The 20,667-nt window shown below is 39.7% G+C and overlaps 1 protein-coding gene across 1 annotated transcript in view; it reads right to left on the bottom strand.

Moving 5' to 3' along the window:
- nbas (NBAS subunit of NRZ tethering complex) overlaps positions 1-20,667 on the bottom strand; it is a 129,319-nt gene that overhangs the window by 15,465 nt on the left and 93,187 nt on the right. Inside the window, exons 48-49 of the mRNA XM_026341022.1 lie at positions 19,517-19,606; positions 18,382-18,565 (exon numbers count right to left, since the gene is read on the bottom strand). Of these exons, the coding sequence (XP_026196807.1) occupies positions 18,382-18,565; positions 19,517-19,606 (274 nt within the window). The remainder of the gene's footprint in view (positions 1-18,381; positions 18,566-19,516; positions 19,607-20,667) is intronic.

Raw genomic sequence — 20,667 nt, 5'->3', positions numbered from 1 at the left:
TAACACTTAGAGTATTGACTAATTAGATCCTTCTCTCAGTCAATTTTCTAACCGTGACAGTGAACAGAAAGTATTCAGACCCTCTCATTATTGTCCTATCTGAAATATGTAATGATCCTGAACCTTTGCATATAGGCAGCCATTCACATCTGCGAGACATTTAACTAAACAGGACAGAAAAAAGTGTCTCTAGGCTTTGTGGAAAGATATATCTGTTCATAATAAATGCGTTAATGCCAACTGGATGTATGTACAGTGCAAACAAGATTGGCCATGAAATGAAAGCACTGGGCACTCCACATCATTGTCACAAAAGATGGGACAATGTTGTCCACTAAAATAAAAAATCATGCTGCAGAACACTTTGAGATATCCTAATCCAGCTGTAGACATTTTATCTAGGATCAGGATAACTTGATCTACAGTAACAAAAGCTGCACTTAAGTCCAGCAAAATGAGACTGGAGCAGGCTCTAACATCTGCAGATGAAAGGTATTTTCTAATGTAATTTTGCTGAAACCCTAAATGAATTTTATTTAAAAAATACTGTTATTTGACAGGACTCTCAGACATGCTTTCTAAAGACTTGAGCAACAGAAGGAAGTGATTGAAAACAGAACAATCACTGCTATGTTTTTGATATAAGGCTGGAAATAAGCTGTTTTGAAGTATTAGTAGTAGTAGTAGTATTAGTAGTAGTAGTAGTAGTAATGACAGTTTACAGTTGGTCAGATACAAATTTAGGGGGCATGACATCAACTGGATTTGAAGCAGAAATTGGGGTGAAATGGCTTAAAATGGGATGACTGGCACAGAAGATGTGGAAATGTTGAACCTAATAGCCAGGAAAAAAGAGGCTACAAACTTACCACTTACCACTCATCAGTGGTTGAGGTAAAACCATTAAAAGCCTTTAGCATTAGCCAAACCATTACTTGGAGTCCAGTGTATTTTTACAGATGTACCATGCTCCAGCACTGTCAAGGTAAAAGACCCTTTTAAATCTGGCTTTTATAGACATCATGTCATGGCAGAAGTACGGAAGAAAACAAAGTTATTTACAAGTATTTAAATATTAGCAGACTGTCAGAAATAAGAGAGTATAGTGCTGTAGCTTGACAAGTTGGAACTGCACTATACTTATTTGCAATTACATTTTGATGCTAAGAATGAAGCAAGAATAATACAAGTAATTAAGTTGATGCTGTTTATGATGCATGCACACAAAAAAATCAACAAAAATCTTTAATAGACAGGAATTCTGTATTGAACAAGCCTTCCACATTAATACTGAAATGATTGACTAAAACTGTATTGCATAAGTGATGAGGGAAAGTCCAAGATGTCACTGAAAACATCTTGGGCTTAGGGAGTAAGTAAACAGATACTGTACATAGAGAGCCAAGATAACACACTTAAAAGTCAGTACTTGAATAGTTGGGCACAGTGATTTGCTGGCATTTAAACATTTATTAAAAACAGCTAGTAAACTTCCCCCACAACCACTACGTTTGGCCTGAGCAATAAATAAAATCATATGAAGGAGAGCAAGGCTCTGACATAAGAAAGCGTCAGGCTGTAACCACGTCTCTGTTAGGAATATAAAACCAAGCGTAGCTGAGCAAATAAAATTGTTCAATATAAAACTCTCATTTGAAATGGATCTCACACTGAGAAGGGCAAACTTTAGGGTAGAGCAACTGGTGTCTGACAGCAATAACATTGGTTTTGTATAGATGAAATTGTTATAATTTCCAAAATGACTGTAATGAGGTTTAACAGCACTGTGCACCAAACAATTGGGAACTGTAACATTATAGTTTTAAAGCTACAACATAGGACTGTTGACATGATGATGTAGGGTGAAGACACTCAGCAGTGGGGAGTTCCAGCATTAAAGACCATGTTCAGGGGCTGTAACAGGTGTTGCTTTACAGGAGAAAGCAGTAGTATTAATTAGCTGTACAGAAGGATCTGTATGGAAGGAATAAACATTTGCCTAAAGCAGGTTTGACATAAATCACAGACTATCTGGATACCAGGGTGGAAACTATGCTACTGATGATACTAGGAATGTGAAAAACAGGGCTCAATCCTTGAGGTAATCAAAAAGCTGGATGAAATCCCACTTCTGCAGCTCAAACTGGTCATGTGAAATATGATTAGTAACAATGTGAATAATCATCTCATGGGTATCTGGATATCTTTTTAATCCAAACCCTGATTAGAGTCTCATAATTAAACTAACTAATAATAATGATAATTATTCAAGTTTATCGGTACTTAAAGCTCTTGAAACAGTTTTTTACAGACAGTACCGCACCAATGGCAGAGATGCCATGCAAGGCACACCAGGAGCAACCTGGGGTCTAGCGTCTTGTCCATGGCAACTTTACCTTTGTGGATAGGGTGAGTCACATTGAAGCACAAACTGTGTGACTGATGGACGACCACTATATACCTGGAGCCGCAGTTCAATGTGAGGAGCGGAGTTGTGGAGCTAACTAAATGGGAAGCTTTGTGTTTTTTGCACCCAGGAGGTTCTGGCGAGATTTGTGCACCGGTACAGGAGATGTGGAACCAAATTCTTATTTCTAGCTCTGACGTTTTGACTGTGTCAAGTGCAGTTCACACAACCAAATGAAGAAGTGGATGGAGTCAGTAGTAGGGGGCAGAAAAACAAACTTGGTCAGCCGCAGCAGTAGCAGCAAAAAAAAAAACAGGCAAGGGCTCAGATACACAGTGACTAAGCTACTACAAAGAACCACAACTGTCCAACATTTCAACAGACTTCATGAAGGAAGCAGTCAGTCTACTTCTTAACAACTAAGGGCCCATTGTTCAAAAATACTAAGAAGTGTTAAATCTGCTGGTTAATTGTTTATTAATATGAACACAAGCCAGAGAGTGGAGGTAAAATAAAAAAAAGAGAAAGAAATTATATAAGTGCAGACTATGGGTATTGCCTAATATTTTCTCTTGCAGAGATGGTACTATATCAGGCACTCATGCAGACACAGACACACATAAAAGCCAACAGGTAGAAATAGAAAAAGTATATGTACATAAGGCAAACACAGTGTATACTGTCAACAAAGTCATTTATGTAAGCCAGCTGTAACCACTGATATAGCGAATCATATTGTTTCCTGACCACTGAGGGGTCGGGTAACAGTATGATATGCAATAAAAACAATGCTGTGCAAAAGAGAGCAGCACATACACACACGGGCATAAAAAGAAAGCACACAAACAAAAAAGCTCCTAGCTCTTGCTGCTTCTGCCGGCACAGGGAACAGCGCTGTTAAATTATGCCAACCACATGCTACATGCTCGCCCACTGTGACTGGAAGTAGCCATGCTTTTAGCAAAATGATACATGGGGACATGGAAAGCGAGACGAAAGCATGGAAATAAAGCAAGCAGGGAGGAGGGGGAGGCTGAAGTAAATGAAACATGACAACTAGTAGTTACCGGCAGCTGCATTATTGCTCTCTGACAACCTTTTACTTTTCAGCACAGGAAAAAACTGAACTCAGTTTACGCAGGGGTTTGTGTGTACCTTGGTGTATGTGTGGAAAGTGATACTGTAAAATAGGAAGTGCATTTTCCCTGCTGTGATTTGTTCATGAATTGGAAAGCGTTATGAAATTTCAAGACACCTTATGGGTTTAGAAAGCATTGGGAGGTCAGTATGGAGTGCTTTAACACGACAACACTGGCCTCTTTTTGTAATAAAACACACATACAGACGTTTTTATACCAATGGGCTTCAGTGAATATATTATTTTAATATGTTCTCACTCTAAACTAAAAACACGGAAACACCATCACTACTATATACTGCTTTACAAGAACACATTTCTGTAGGACGCAATGCAATTACAGAGTGTGTTGTAGTTTGCCCAAAAAAAGCTTGTGTAGTCAGACAGGGTATCTCTCCACTGATTAAAAACTGCAATGCAGTCTAACTCTGCTATCAGCATATGATAATAAAACTGGGAGGGAAAAAAAAAAGAAAACGTGTGAGTGCGTGAGACACAGAGAGAGAGATGGGAGCTGCTTTGGAGCAAATCGATAGGCAGAGCACTGAACTGTCAGAAGGCACGTGGGTAAAAAAACACACACACACACACACACACACACACACACACACACACATCAAGAGTTAGAAATAAATGCTAGAAATGAAGATGAAGTATAAAAGACTGCAGTTCACAAGTCCAGATGATGTGTTTTCTTTTCATAAAACTGTGTGTGTGTGAGACACAGAGAGGCTAGACAGATGAAAGTGGAGTCATGTATTTCTCCTGGGACTTACTGGCATGAGACTTCTTTCACTCCATTTAGAAGATGACACACACACACACACGCACGCACGCACAAAAAAACAAAAAGGGTCGTGCAAGCAGGCATGCAGGTGCCCACACACACACACACACAATCAAAATCTATCAGCTGTAACAGAGCTTCAATAAGCTCCTGTGAAAATATTTTCTCAGTATGTCACCAACTCTAACTAAATACATATTGTGACATCAAAGTGCTCTGCTGTGGTCTTTCAAATATGACGTGCTTTCAACACACAGGTGACACTTGAAGGTAATACTATAGATAAATTTAGACGAGCACAGGGTGAATGATGCCTGCCCTGCTATACTCCACTGTAAATCTTCATGAGTAAACATTAAGGTGAATATTCAGTGACTGCAGTCCCTGACGAGGCTTTTAGGCACTTTTATGTGTAGACAATAACCTCGCTGGCTAAAAATACCATATTTATGGTACATGGGGAGTCCTTGCCTTTATTTACTTTGTTTAATGTTACTCCATTTTTATTATATTTTTTTGCACAGCACACCAAAATTGATGCATGCCACTATGCACAGAAAATGAAGCTGATGTTCTCTGAGCCTGTGGTCTAATGTGTCACTGCTTTGTACCAATAGTGTCAAGTCAGCTGGGACTTGTCAGCTCCATCAGACAGAACAGCCCAAAGGTTTGATAAACAAGGCTGAAAAATAAGGACATTAAATGGTCTTTTGTTCCATTTAAACATTGATTTTTGTCATTTCTGGACATTTTTTTCAGGGAATTGGTTTTAACATCTACAGCTACGTGAAATGTTACAAAGGAAGTTACAGAACGTGACATGAATGTTCAAGGTCAAGCCCCTGCAGAGCAGCACAGAGTAATTACCAAGGTGGTGAAAGGTGCTGACTGACATTTATCACAGTCTGTGACCACACTGTACCATTGGTGTTTCCACCTGATCCCTCTGAGCACACAAACCTCTGTCACTTCTCCTTAAATCTACACAATCCATGGTGCTGAACTATAAAATGGAGTCTTGTGGCTGGTTGATTGTTTGTCATCTGTTGTCCTGTCTGGATTGATTTTGAACAGAAATAAACAAATAGATATTAAGATTATATCTGAACATATATGTATATACAACTGCTCTTACAATTATTGTTTTCCAAGTATTAGTGTGGTCTTCACTCTGAGGAACCCTCGCATAATACAATCAAGCTGTTGAATGGATCAAAGTGTCAGTCAGCGTGTGCAAATTAAGTGCCTGCCTAAATAAAAAATTTGCCCCACTTGTAATGAGAAACCTCCTCCAACACTGATTAGACAGTCGTGGTTACAGTGTCTGAGGAAGAGTCAAAACAAATAAAGGGAACAGTCAGTTTGTTAGAGACACAAAAAAAAGAAATACTGTAGGAGTGTTTCTCATTACAGGACACAACCATACATATCGATAGCTTAGGAAATAATACTAGCTGCTAACTGACATGGTTAATAAATAGTAAAGTACATAAAAGTCTCTTTTTATATTCTTCCTTCCGCAATAAGTGATAAATTAGTGATGTAAGAGTTAATGAGCATGTTCACATTTACCAGTAACTGGAAGGGGCTTTCTATATAAAGATATTTCACAAATTAGGAAGTATAAGCATTTGGCGTATGGCGATACAGTGTGCAAATAAGCAAGAACTTAAAAATAAGTTGTATGGAGACATTTGAAAACTTCAAATTGCTGCTTCAGTCTGACAATTTAACATTCAAATGAAACAATCTTTCTTATTAGTTAGACTCAAAACAACTTTCACCCTGCAATAACAACCCAAATCTTTCAGGGAAACTAATGATCACACTAATTTGGATTCATTATTAGTGTAGTATCATTAGTTTCAACTTGAAGAAGCACTTCAGACATTTCCACCGGTATTCTAATCACACGCTGTGTAGAGCTGTTGACAATTTCACATTGTTTTAACCAAATGCATGTGATGAGGTTGAGAAACATCAGTCTCAAGTGTAGGGTAAATCATTCAACTGAGCAACCTTGAAATGATGGTCGCCCCTCTTAAAGGTTTTGAAGTGGAAGAGAGGTTCCTAAAGCCACAGTGCCCATAATTAAAACATAATTTCGACTGATGTTTGAACATACACAGTGAAAAATTCTAATTGCTATGGGGAGTAAATGGCCTTGTGGTACAATAGCAGCGTCCATGATTTTCCAAAGTTCCACAGTTCATAATAGATATGGTCGTCCTCCACTAAATTATTGACTGCCTCTGTTAACATTAAAAGAAATTCAAACAGTTTTCTGACATGAAGTCCTCAGTAAAACAGACAGTGACTGCTTCAAGCAGCACACACTACAGATTCAGGGTGAGAGCTGCTTGTTTATTCACTCATCTGGTGACTAAATTGATTACAGTCAAGATGACATTGTGTCAAAATCTATCAGAGCCATGAACATATGGTGATTGATCGATCGGGCTTACACATCATGTGTATGCTTTGCTGTAATTTATATCAACAGATTTTTTCGCCAAAAATGCTAAAGACAAACAGCTCGATTACTCACAATCAACAGAGGACGGCTGAGGAATAACTCACAGCACTCAAGAGACTTATCTATCCCTGTTGCTGGTCAAGCACTGAGTTAAAGTTTGCTAAAAGTTTCGTAATTACCACTTGAACGTACACAGTAACATCAAAAACTCTCATCAGCGGTTCATTTTAGAAAGTACACAGTCGCAGATCAGTGTCTCTGTCTCCCTGAACAAATCATTGTGTGGCTGGAATAGGCAACGATTACATTGTTGGAATATAGGCCAGATATACTGTAGGCTGACAGTGAGGTGGGAGGGGTGGGGGGGGTCAACTTTGCTGAGATATATGACACAAACTTGTCTTGTTTCATCAGAACAATTAACTAAAATTCAAAAATATTACCTTTGTAGTGGTACTTTAGGTCACTCAGGGCACCACAAAGGTCATTAACATCCATTCTCTATGGATACTCCAACTCCGGGAATAAAAGACTGGGAGAGGGATTCTTTCTGAATAATTATAGCAGGAATAGGATTAGGACACAGTTCGGGATAATGTCTGTGGGGCTTCAAAGACCCATACCATCAATTCATTCGCATGAAATCTAATTCCCAAACAAATATATGAGATGGGAGTATTATATATTTGTGTGTGTGTGTGTGTATCCAACACACAATTAAACTTCCACGAACATAGTGTGAGCGTGCATTCTGATGTGAACTGAGAGCCTGTGGGAATGTTCAGTCAGGCTTCCAGTATTGATTGCTTCAAAATAACCAAGTAATGAAAGTGAATTGATATGAAACTTCTGAGTAAAAAAGGGTTTATATCCCACTTTTCTCACACACAAAGAACATTTTTTTTCACCTGTGCAACATAAAATAAACCCAATAGAAGTTTCCACATCGCTTGTTACATCACACTTCACACATACTGACAGACGTAGTGACTATGTCACTTCTTCGCGGCTGGCAAGAGCTAATGCTGAGACTGACTTGTTACACTACTCTATGTAGTGAACAAATCATCAACTTTGTGCGTACTACTGTGGTAGACAGGTTAATGATCAGTGCTACTATCACTCTGGATGTTGACAGCTCTCTACCTCTCACTCGTCACATCTCATTACCACTGACAATCATGATGGGGAGTGCCATCAATTCCACCTTTCTATTAAATGTGCAGGGTAAATGAAAGATTATATATTATGGCATGGAAAATGCCTCAGAGCCAACTTCATCCTTTAATGATGTCAGTCTGCTAAATTAAAATGGCAATTACCCAATTCCTTGTTCTGTTACTGTTTTCTTGAGGTTTTACAATAAAGACTGTCACAATCTGTTATAAATTCCTCTATGGTATAATGTTGTGACTGTCAGTCCTACAAGAGAAATTCTTATGTTCAGCCTGGATTATACTGTACTTTCAACTCAAGCCTTCAAAGCACCCCGGGAGAGAGCAGGAGACTTGTTCAGAGGTGGATACTTGGCCCACTCCTCATTTACATATATAGGCAAAACTGAAGGAGGATTGTGCAGATAGTAGGATAAGAACCACTGAAATCTTTAAAACTGATACACACTGATCTCCAGACTCAAGGTACAGCTGTGCCACATCATTTGTCACCTTATGAATGAAACGGGTTGATGGAAAAAGACCCAGGAGGGCTCCACTTCAGAAAGAGACAGGAATTTGCTAAATGTTGACAAGCTGCAAAGCTTTGGGTAAAAATTAATGAGAGTCACATTAGCTCCATGTTCACAGAAAAAAACAAGTGAAGCTAAACGAAAAGAACATCATGTAGGAATGGTTACTAGTGGCAGAGGGATGCGTTCTCCTATAGCATGTATGTTTGTTCTTAATTGGCTTTTATACTGCAAATGTATTGCAGTTTGCTTGTATCTGTGTTTGGATTATATCTATGCATGTTTAACATCAACTGCTGAGCAAACAGCAGCCGACAAGGGGAAAGTGCAAATGATGTGTTATGTGTTTTCTATCAACCAAACTCAAGTTCAGTAAAGATGTCAGAAATTGTTTCTAACAAAATCTTGGTGATTTGCCTCAGCACTGTGGAATCCAATGTACAAAGCAAGATTTACATTTTGGATTCAGTCTGTAAGACAATCAATTATAGTAATAAAAATCTAATTATAAAGTAAAATAAAATAAAAACCTACATGTGACCATCAGGAGGTTGTACTTATTCTTACAGATACTGCCTTAATGTATTTTAGCGTGTCTGCTGAAGTTTCATATGAACCTCAGCTGAACCTTGAGTTGCATGTTTCTTCCCCCATTTCTTACTGCATGGCTGAGTTCTGGGTTAAAAGTTTCAGGGTCAGTGTGAAGAGCAGTGCATGTTACACTGGCTTAGACCTATTCGCTTGTACAAACTGACTAAAAATAAAAAAATCCCAAATCTATCTTTTAATATTTGACCAAAACGTACTGGGTTTTTAATCTTGAGAAATCACATCTTGATTCACAAGATGATTCATAAATCAATTCAAGTTAATGGGACTTGTTGGCCTTTCTGAGCTGAGTCAAACATGATGGTTTGGTCTTAAATTTATATGAGTACTTAGTAAAACACTAGAAAGCTTTGGCCCCAGTCAACAAATTTACCTGATAATCTGCTCTATGATTTGGTAATCATCTCTTTCCTTGAACTCATAGGGAGCAAGAGAGACAGGGAATGGAGAGGGGCAGAACACGCGATGTGGGCATGTCAGTGTATCGGACTGGGATTGCCACTGGAACTGTGGGATCCAGGGATCTCTGTGTCTGGCCTTTTACTGAGCGTGTTCTGAATGAGCTCATCAATATTCATTGACCTGCTCTGGCTAATGTCCCAAGCGACGGGCGGAATAAAGTTGCAGAGGTCGCACACTTCACAAGGGGAGAGAGAGGCGAGGGAGAGAGAATGAACGGCGCCGAGGAAGTGAGTGGAGATGATAAGAGAGTGCAGTTTTCAGACAAAATGAGAGCAAAGAGAAGTAAACACCAAAAGGGCAAAGCCTCAGGGCCTGTGGGGGGTAAGGGAGTTTATTACGACTTGAAAGTGAAACACATAAAACATGCAGAGGGAACATAAGTACAAAGATAAAGACCAGCGTGCCCGTGGAGAAAAAGCAAACGCATCGACACCCACGTGCACGCAAAGTATGACATGACAACATGAGTGCAGTGACAAACAAATAATGCCACTCCAACCTCTCCATCTATTGGTTGTGATTTTTCATGCTCTCTCCCTTAAGTCTGGGGCCGGCTCCACGTTGTCTAATGTGACACCAGAGTATACATAACGGTTCACGCCTCAAGACAGGAAGATAGGGAGTTCAGAAGACAAAACACAGGAGCAGTGGGGGGTTAGGAAAAGAAGGAGCAGTTCAAGGTCCAGAGGTATGAATGAACCATCTTGGCAAAAAAACTGCTTTTAATAAGCACACACACTTGCAGCCTTTACAGTATTTTAATAATAAACCCAATGGTGCCAAGACTCCAACTTCTTAATCATGCATGCATATAGGGCCTGATGAATATTCAAAGTGTGAGGAAGACCAAGGAGAAGGGAACCCAGAGGAAAATTCTGCTGCTCACAATTGTCTTTCGTTTGTCTCCTGAGAAGTAAATCACATTCTTATTTTGAGCGTGCTCTCCTAAACCCTGCCTTTGGAGAAATGTGGAGCAGCAGCTAAGATCAATTTGAGACAAATTACCACTGGAACTGGCGAAATAAAAGCAATGACAGAGATGTGGGATATGCATCGCTAATGTGTTTCTCCTGTCGAGTGTTTTGATACACAAAGATAAAGAAAACTGTGATGTACTCGAAAAACACAATATTCTACTTAGATCTTAGTATTAGTAAGGCTAATGTGTCTGTGTAATATCAGCTCTGCGGTGTTCAGTTCCCAATGTCTGACAAAGATCTCTGTTAAAATGAAACATTGCTCTATTAAATTTACTGCCATCAGTGCGGTGTGCTGAACTTTTGCCTCAAGTTTGTAATAAAACATTCTAATGTATGATAATCTGTTTTAGTTAGACTCTAGTGCAATAAACACAAATATTCAACATGACATGACATGACTTTGAGCATAGACTTTGATAATGCATGTAGGATTTTTCCAACACCCTGGGAACTATACTAAATATGGTGATCTGTGTGCACTGACAAAAGTCATGATGGTGAAAAACACAAGCACAGATTTCTTGAACTGAAAAGAAACAAAATGATTTTGATGCAAAAATTTAAAACGCATACCGATTACACACAAACAGATGTGCAGTGTGCGTGCACATCTGAACCTGCCCAGTTCACATGATGCTACAGAGCTGCGAGGAATTTGACAAAAAAAAAAAAAATCTAATGGCGCCCCTAACCCCATCTCCGATTTTATCGTCTCACTCCCCTCTTCTCATGTGCCTCTCTGCTGCCCACTCCTATCATTTCAATTGTCCTCAGGCTTTTCTCTTCCTATTTCTCCTCATCCGTCTCCCTTTACACATCCCCTCTTTTCTTGTTTATTTTATTACACTGTCTCCTCTCTGGTTTTTCTTGACCGAATCATCGGCGATCCCACCGAGATGACAAAGTGTTGTGCTCTTCTCTCTTGGCTCCGAGTTAAAAACAGAGGCATAAATAAAGTTTTCGCAAGCAGCCAAGGGGGATAGATAAAAGCTGCCAACGCAAGTGGAGTTATAGTTTGGGCTTGGCTATCACGACAGTGACCCCTGACCTGTTGCATTAGAGTGTGGCCGTAAGATAGCTTCCTCAACCCCATCACATTTATTATTTATCTACTTGGAAGGTAACTCTGCTCTCTCTCTCTCTCTGTTCATGTATAACCCTCTCCCTCCAGTCCAAGCTCATTCACTTTCATCAGACAAATCTTTCTCAGCTTCTCTGCCCGACTTCCCCTCTCTTCCTGGCCTTCACCTCTGGAAAGCCCTGTCATCTTCCCCCCCACACACAATCCCTAGTGCAACGACTCCTGAAGTTCTCTTCCAGTTTTCAACTTCTTTTCAACTTTCCCATTTGACAATGTATGACGTGCGTGTGCGTGTGCACACCATAGGGGCCTAATGGCAATGATCAGCAACAGCAAAACATATTGTTCTGTCAAGCAACAACACTCCCACTTATGAATCTGTTTGCATTGCTGTCATATCAAACAAATACTGTAGTTACAACAAAAATGTGTGCCATCCATCTGTGCAGCTCTTTTTTGTCTTCCTTCACGGTCTTTTTGGATATGTGTCAAGGCTGAGGCTTATTTTGGCACTATGGTTTTGCATACTTCAAACAGCGGCCTTAATATTTAAATATATGGCAGATGGAGTTGTTACAGAATGGCAGAAGGGGAGATGCAGACTGTCATGGGCATACAGTATATACATGCACATATGTAATACAAAATGCATGATTTTTAAGACTGATGTAAGAAACAAAACACCACAACTATATGCATCACCACTTAAAATAAATAGAATTTCTTGGTCTGAATCTACAACTTGGGGAAAAAAAAAGAAAGAGTCAAATAGGCCGGGGTTAACGTGTGGGCTCTGGGGGCTGTGTAGCAGCAGACTGGTAGCTGACAGAGTGCAACTACTGTACACAGCCCGCTCTGCTCAGCTCACTTCATCCATATTAGATAGACATTGCACTGCAAGGCCAAACAGCACAGCACCACAACACTGTGTCACAGCAAATGATCCGTGACACCGACAGGATCGAAAGGGGCCTGCAGCATGAATCAGCGATCAGTGTTGATGAGCTTGGATGATGGCTTTCCATGCACATGCACATGTAAGTGATTTTCCCCGCAACCTTTTGCTGAGCCCTTCGACATTCAGGGCGAATACAAGTACTGTATGAAGGCTTTGATGCAGTGCCCATGCTTCACCTTGCTTTGCTCTGTGTGTGTTGGTGTGTTATGGGCATTAACTTAAGCACTGTCCCTGTATTTAGTGTCTTCACAGTACAAACATCAAAGTCACAGCAGAGACATTCATACTGTGTGTACACAGTCAGGCAGTATAAGCACATATGCTTTATACCACCATAAAACTAAGTGCTGTGTGATGTTACATTTTGTATATGAAATGCTATAAGCAAATAATCATTGGCATATTTTTGTTTCTGACATTAAGGCCACAAGCACACTATACACAGAGACGTGCACACCGACAAAACAGACCCTCCAATCCTGACAGGGGTGACATTTGGATGCCCTGCTGTTATGACTAATTATTCCAAAATGAAGTCACAAAATCTATCCCTGGCTTCAACCATCCTCCCTCCCCCCTCCACACACCCTCTTTTCCTCTACACTCGCATCATCACCAACACCCCACCTTACCTCCCTCCCTGCTACCTAAATGTCAGCATTTCAATTGGGCTCATTAATACCTCTCTTTTAGGCGTCTCTGTGTATGTCTGTGCCTGAACAGTTTCCTTGAATGCTGTGAGAGGCAGGCGGGATGATGTATTGGAATGATAAGTGGCCTGTTGTTATTTTTTTCTGTTCTAGCATCATCTCAGAATCTCTCATTCTCTCTTTATGCCTCTGATCCATCATTATCTCTCCCACCTCTCTAATTCGCTCTTTCCATTTCCTTCTGATCCATCATCGGTGTGTGTCTCTGAATCATGCAGTGGCCTTTCCACTGACACGGCCCGGCCTGACCCAGCCTGGACACCACTGAGCTAAACAGCATCCATCATAATAACATTCGTCTGCTCCCACCACACGCTGGAAAGCACAAGTTTGTCTGTCTGTGTGTGTAAAAGAAAAATGCCACTGTATACAGACGAGAATATATATATAGAGAGAGAAACATGCAGAGTGCAGACTCAGGCAAGCGTGGGGGAAGGGGAAGGAGGAGGAGGAGGAGGAGGAGGAGGAGGCTTGGACAGGCAATATGAAAAGACAACAAGACTTTTCAGATCCTAACACACTGTGAGGATGTGAGGATTTCTTGAAGTACTGTCAAAAAGGCGTCCGCACAAGGCAATAAGGCAAAGATTACACAATAAGTGGATCAGATCTGCAGGAGCATACAATGCAGCTTTGAAAGTTATCAGCAGATAGGAAAACAAGGAGACAGTTGGAGAGCTGATAACTTCAGAGTTAAACTAGCTGTAAAAATATGAAGAGAGGAGAATTATAGTTAAGTGATATGGTTTATTAAAGCTCATAGCATAGTTTATTGAACTGATGAGTATTAAATGTATGAAAAGTACCAACTTCAGAGAGAGAAAAGTTCCTGACTGACATGTCTGATCACTAATGCTCAGAGAAGGAATAGAGACTCTGACATATCACTCAACCTGTCATATTGGACATGCCTTAAAAAAACATCTTTATAGTAGCTTCATTGGTATGTTAATTCTACAAGGACATTTCTTCATTCATTTCTTTTTTAACCTAACTTCATTAGTGTGAAACCTTTACACCTCTGGGACTAATAAATGTGGGAATTGAACAAGAAAGTGGTTCAAATGGAAACACAATTCTGATTCAAACTATCCTGCTGGTGGTAGATACTAGAAAATGTTAAATGTATTAACACAGTGGCCAGTTCAGACAATTAAATGTTCAGACAGTGACTGAGAAATCAAATTAATGACAAATTTTATTCTTGTTGCTTGATTAAAGCCTTGATAAAAGCTCCACAAAAGCAAATAAATGCTGTAATTATTAATTATTAATTATTAAAATGGTTAAATTATTAAAATTCTAATTCTAATTTGTTTGTTTATTTATTTTATTGTATTAATAATTGTTATTATTAATTAATAATTGTAATAGCATTTTTAAGTTAAATAAAATCTGATATATAGTCGTTATTTATAGGTTTAGGTGAAGGAGTACACAAGAAGAATTTGGACTTTCAACTTTGACTTAAGTTTAAAACTTTACTTTTAGCAGTTTGTCAAATATGGGCCTAGAAACAGTGACAGCTGATACAATTTAGTGAATTTTGTTTTCACGGCTTACAGTTTAAGTTAATTCTCTTCACTTTAATAGAATAATATGACATTTTGAGAACTATGCTAAATTGCCTTCTTGGTGACAGCTGTCTGAGAAGATCGATCATCTGTCTGCACACAACAAGACAGTTAGTGTAGATTAACATACAGTTTGAGAAGAGCTAGTCTGGCTCTGTCTGATGATAAAAGATTAACACAAACAAGCCATGTAATGTTAACTAGTCAACTTTACAAGGTGTTTGGGGAAAAGGGGGGCACATTTTCTTATGTTGTAATATTTACCCACTTATAATCATAGCTTCAGATTTAGCTTATATGGACAGGAGCAGCTTCAATCAAATAAAAAACTAATCAAAAAAACAAATATTACATCCATTTCATTAGCAAGTCGCATTACTATGCTGTAGTCAAGACTGTTTTGTAAATTATATTGGGTTAATTGCAAATTAAGGCCTTTACTGTTGTTGATATTCAGTCAGCATTTTCAAAACCCACAAATATGCGTTATAGTCCCCTTGTTGTATTATTAAGTTACATCAATATTTCTGCTTGAAATTCTAGCATTGTGTCTGTAATTTATCAGTGATAATTGTAGCATAATTTAAGGGACAAATAAAGCAAGCTAATGATGAGTTATTACACAATCAACTAAAAACCTTAAGTTTCAATTGTTCTCCATTGTAATTAAATTTGTTTTGTGATCATTCATGAAATGTGATCATTGCATGAATGATTACAAAGAAAAAAACCTTTGAAACATTAGCTGTACAATAAGCACTATAATTTCAGCATTGTTGATTCTGAGAAAAGAGGCACAAAGCGATACAAAAAGAGGTGCACACTCAGCACATCAGAGACAGAAGGAATAGATGGGGGAGATGAGGCGTTCATTATAAGATCAAAGCTGTATTTTCTACAACCTTGTTATTCGGTTAAAATCCAAATCTGAAGTCTGAATTAAGACGTGCACAGTACTTACAATACTACATGTCTACATGCAGCGTAAAGCATGGAAGCTTGTGGACAGCAGGGGGGCTTGCGTGTGTCAGTGTATGTGTGTCTTTAATGGCAGACCACAGTGCTAATCAGGCGCCTTTGTCAGAACAGAAAACACATAGTGGCAGAAAAGGAACAATGAAAGAAACCCCGACGTACTACTGGTATCGCTTTCACTCACAAACTGTGGCTTGACAGCATGGTTGTCATGGAAGCAGCCAGGCAGAGTGTGTGTGTGTGTGTGTGTGTGTGTGTGTGTGTGTGTGTGTGTGTGTGTGTGTGTGTACTGCATGGGAGGGCTAAGTAAGCAGTGAAAGATGGATACAGTTTGGGAGGATGTGTGAGTGTTTTTGTGTGTGTGTTTCGAGCAGCCTGTGGGACACAGTTAGCAGGGAGTTGTGCTGATTAGTTAAGGGACTAGTGGGACAGTGGGGGGGAAACAACACCAGCTCTTCCCCTCTTTGCTCTCTTCCTCCTCCTCACTTTCTGGCTGTAAGCCACAGTGATGAGGTCGGACAGGGGCACTTCCAAGTCTCTGACATGGTCTCAGGGCACCAACATACTGCCATCAGCGCTAGTTGTGCTTATGGGTTGTACCAGTCTAGCCAACATGAATTCATGTGCCACTGCCTTCAGCTGGGCAATAGATGGTGGAAACAATGAAGTGTCTCTCCAATTAGGAGGCAAAATATAATAAATAAACCAGTGTGTGCATGTGAATGTGTGTGTGGGTGCAGATGTGCATATGAAAAAAATCTTTTCCAACTAATAAACATTTTGGCTAATCAAAGTTAAATGAGACATTTGGATCCCAAAACTGCGCTCACACATCTAAAAGGCCTTTCTGTTGCCTTGGGGAGAGACATAAGAAAGTGGCACTCCATTTGAAATGAGTCTCGCTCGCTTGCAGCAAGACTTCTTTTACAAGATTAATTAACTGATCCCTTGGATGTGCACTCCCTTAAGAGCGCACACAAGCGCTGGTGTGTGTTTCGTCATAGCCTGCCAAATGTTGCGAGTGCAGCCAATTAGTCAGAGTCCAGGCCCACACACCTGTCTACCTACCTGACAATGGCCCGTGGCTGTGCCCATACATTTGCACATTAATCAACTAGCTCAGGCCATTAATTAGTCAGTCAGGAAACTTAATAATTAGCCACTCAACGGTAGGTTAAGGCATGGAGACACATATACTGTACATACACTATTACACCTGCACAGCGGAATGTGGTATACGTTGGTTTTACATTTATATAACCAAACAATATAGTTAGCACCGTTTGTAAGACGGAAGAAGGTCAGATTCTTCATTGCCAAAACACTTACTGTTGTTAACAGCCTCCGTGAGTACTCTCTACTCTCTCTCTTGCTGCAACATTACCCTTTTTTCAAGTCGTCTCTGAGAAACTTGTTTCACACACAAATCCAATTCAATATACTCAATACACTCAATATACCTGGGAAATAATCATTTCGTTTATAAGCATGTCCCGGCCCCAGGCCTCTCTATTGTTTCCTTTTTTTTGTTTTGATATGTATTTTCTCACAAGCAAGGCCCTGCTGTACCAGTGCGCGTTCCTGGTTGGTGGCGGCAGTGTACGGAGAACAGAATGCCTCTTTATTGGTTTGTTTGGTAGTCTGTGGCAGTGTTTTTCCAGTTTTGTGTTTGTAGGCTGTCTGGCACTTTGTAACTACTCTGAAGCTCGCTGTGCCTTAGAATTAATGTTAGAATTTTGTTCTTTTTTTGTTTGGCAAAACCAATTGCTGATTTGTGTACAGGAGGCTGGGTTAGGTCATAGACAGAAACACACAAACATGCACACACATCCATACACCCCCTCTTTTTGTACATATATTTTTGTTGCTTTGTTAGATTACTTATTAGGTCTTAGGGATGTTACGGTCTGTACGGCCAATGTCTATTTTTGTCAACATTAAATATTTTTCTTTGCTTAACAACTTAATAAACTTACACAGGTTACACAGGTTTGCTACTTGTTACAGGGTGAGGTTTAGTTTTTGTATTTGAAACACCACCTGGTAATTCATAGGTCAATGAATTGTCCTGATTTCAGCTCATCAGATTTAGTTGCAACAGCTATAACACTCATTAACCACATCCCTACAGTACCACATTAACCTTATTTTATGGCGTACTTTCCATAATATCATATAGTGGGAACATCAACATTCACTTTTCTTTTTGGAATAAGTAAGTAATTTATCCAGCTTTAGCCAGATGACCCATTCTACTCTGCTCTCCTACCATTTATTTTCTCTCTTTTCTCATCAATTTATAGCACCTTTTCTAAATTCATCACCCATCATTTGATGTTATGACCTTGGAGAAAAGAAAAAAAGATCCAGACATCTGTAGCCTCCTTCAGATCAAGTACCAATGTTCTGCTTTTGAGAGTGTTTGGAATTAAAGTTGTTTTGCATGAAATGTACACTTAACATTTCTCAAATTTGCACTCTGTTAATGAGGGACTGAGTCATCGGTGCGTGCGTGTGTGAGCATCTGTGCACATTACCTCTCTGTCTTTGAGAACAGCTTTAGTTCTGTAGAGGAGCAGAAGACGGACATCACTGTCTCGAAGGCTGAAGTTACTCTCCAAGATCTGCAGCACGTCGATGCGAGGCAGGACAGGGAGCAACGAGTCACCGCAGAATGGACGCAACCAAGCCAGGAGGTCATCTGAAGTCACTGTGCTGTCACTGAGGGAGGAGGGTGACAAAGACAGCAGTCAGACATGTGGAGCAAGGCAGTGTTTTTCCTAGTTTTATTTAGTTTTATTCTAAATTAAGTTGTTTTCCATTTTGGCTTTTCCAAGGTAGAAAACATGAAAAAATGTTTACCACAACAAAAAGTTAAAATGTTTGCTGCACAAAAGCAGAAAAATGACATATTTGTCTGTAAAGAATTCCATAATGACATCGAGGACGATGTAGAAGCTAGAAAATGAACCAGACTAGAAATGAAGCACAGCCAAACATTCCCTGGGTCCAGCTTCTCAAAAGTGAGGTTTCTCTGCTTTTCTCTGTCTTCTGTGTTTTTAAATTGAATATTTTTCCGATAAGATTTGTTTGTGGGACAAAAATGAGGAAACTTTTTGCCATTTTCTGATATTTTATAGACTGAATGATATTTTATAGACTGAATCAAGAAAGTAATCAGCAGATTATTGATAATTAAAACAATGATTAACTCCAGCTCTGTTTCACACAGCTGAGACAAAGAAGCTCAGCTGTGATATGCTCATTTTGAGCATAGCTTCAGCAAAGGCAGACATAAAAAAAAAGGCCTATTGTTTTAGTGTGAATTTTTTCCAAGTTTCAAGTCAACAAGGGCAGGTGCATCCTATTCATTCAACTCCCAAACTGACATTTCGCTGGCATTTGACACTCAGCAGGTTTTAATTTCAGGCCTTGAACAGTGCTGAAAAGCAGGAGAGCATAATGAAAGAGTGACAGAGGCAGAGAAACACCTTTGAAGCTTCTGTGATGTGCGCATGACTCAAAAACGAATACTCATTTGGACTGCAGTACAGGCAGCGCACGTGTTTGGGATTAAATCATTTGCTCTATGAGGCAAATTAAGTTTAAGCTCAATAATAAATGTTTCTACAAAGAAAGTTTATGGGTTGTATTTAGATAAAAATACCTTACCCAGTCTGGACGTTGTTGTGCACAGCGGTCACTATGGCCTCCAGGACCCGCAGGGGTTGTGGGTAATTTGTCAGGGCATCTGGGTCTCCACTGAAAAACAAATCACATCACCACATAATACCCTAATTAAGATAAGATTCCAAATTAGCACAATGTCAGGGGACAACAACTGAGAAAGAAAAAATAAGAAAAAAAGAAATCAAAGGCTTCGTTCTCAGGGACAATGTTCGTTAAAAATGTGTCTGGCAGTGATTAAATGTTTGAAGCAAACGCGGCTTTGCAAAAATTAACCATCGTGAAAATATTTAAAGTCCTAGAGACGTGAGGCAACAGAAAAACATTTAAACTTATCTCCAGTGTTATAAACTCAGAGGCTCTGTGAAATTCAGCAGCATATATGAGAAGTGACTCATTGATAAAAGAGGTTTTGCTTTTTAAATACAGTTCAAATGAGATCGGGTTTAATGGCACGTGTGTGTTTCAGTGTATTTTCCTGGTGCGGCTGTGGGTTCTGCTGCAGTATGTGTGTGTCTGTACTATTTGTCGCAAGAGGGGGTCCATTTTTCACCCAGACAGAAAAGGGGAAAAAAAAAAAAGGGTAATTTCCACTGGCTTAACTCCACTTTGCTTCTGGGCTTGTGTACATACACATACACACCAGAACATGCCCAAACTCCATACGCTGTATAGTACACACACACACCTACATGTCCGCAACATACCACAGTAATACTCTCGCAAAAAAGACAATGCAGCGTTTTCTTTTACTGCTTACATTTTCTCTTCCAAGGTACATAAACATGGAGCGGTTATGACAGATACAAAAGATGGCCATTAGTTTGAGGTTCAGATACGCCTGCTGCACTAGAGTGAAAGCTTCAAGAGAGCCAAAAACAAGGCCTCCTCATTCATACCTGCCAAACACAATGCTTTGAGAAAGCCCTCCGACAATACACGCAAACTCCCAAATACGGGCGCACACTCACAGAGTCATGCGTGAATGCTTAAAGGAATATTCATATGCAAGAGCGATTTCTTGAGTGTGACACGTTCAAGGGAAAGATATCCTCCAGGGGATACATAAGGCTGTGTGTGCACAAACCTACACACATCACACAGAACACACACACACACGGGCGTTCGAGCGAACA

The sequence above is a fragment of the Anabas testudineus genome, chromosome 24 (genome assembly GCF_900324465.2).
Source record: "Anabas testudineus chromosome 24, fAnaTes1.2, whole genome shotgun sequence".
Classification (NCBI taxonomy): domain Eukaryota; kingdom Metazoa; phylum Chordata; class Actinopteri; order Anabantiformes; family Anabantidae; genus Anabas; species Anabas testudineus.
The sequence above is the reverse complement of the archived record's forward strand: the minus strand, read 5'-3'. Positions and strand labels throughout refer to the sequence as shown.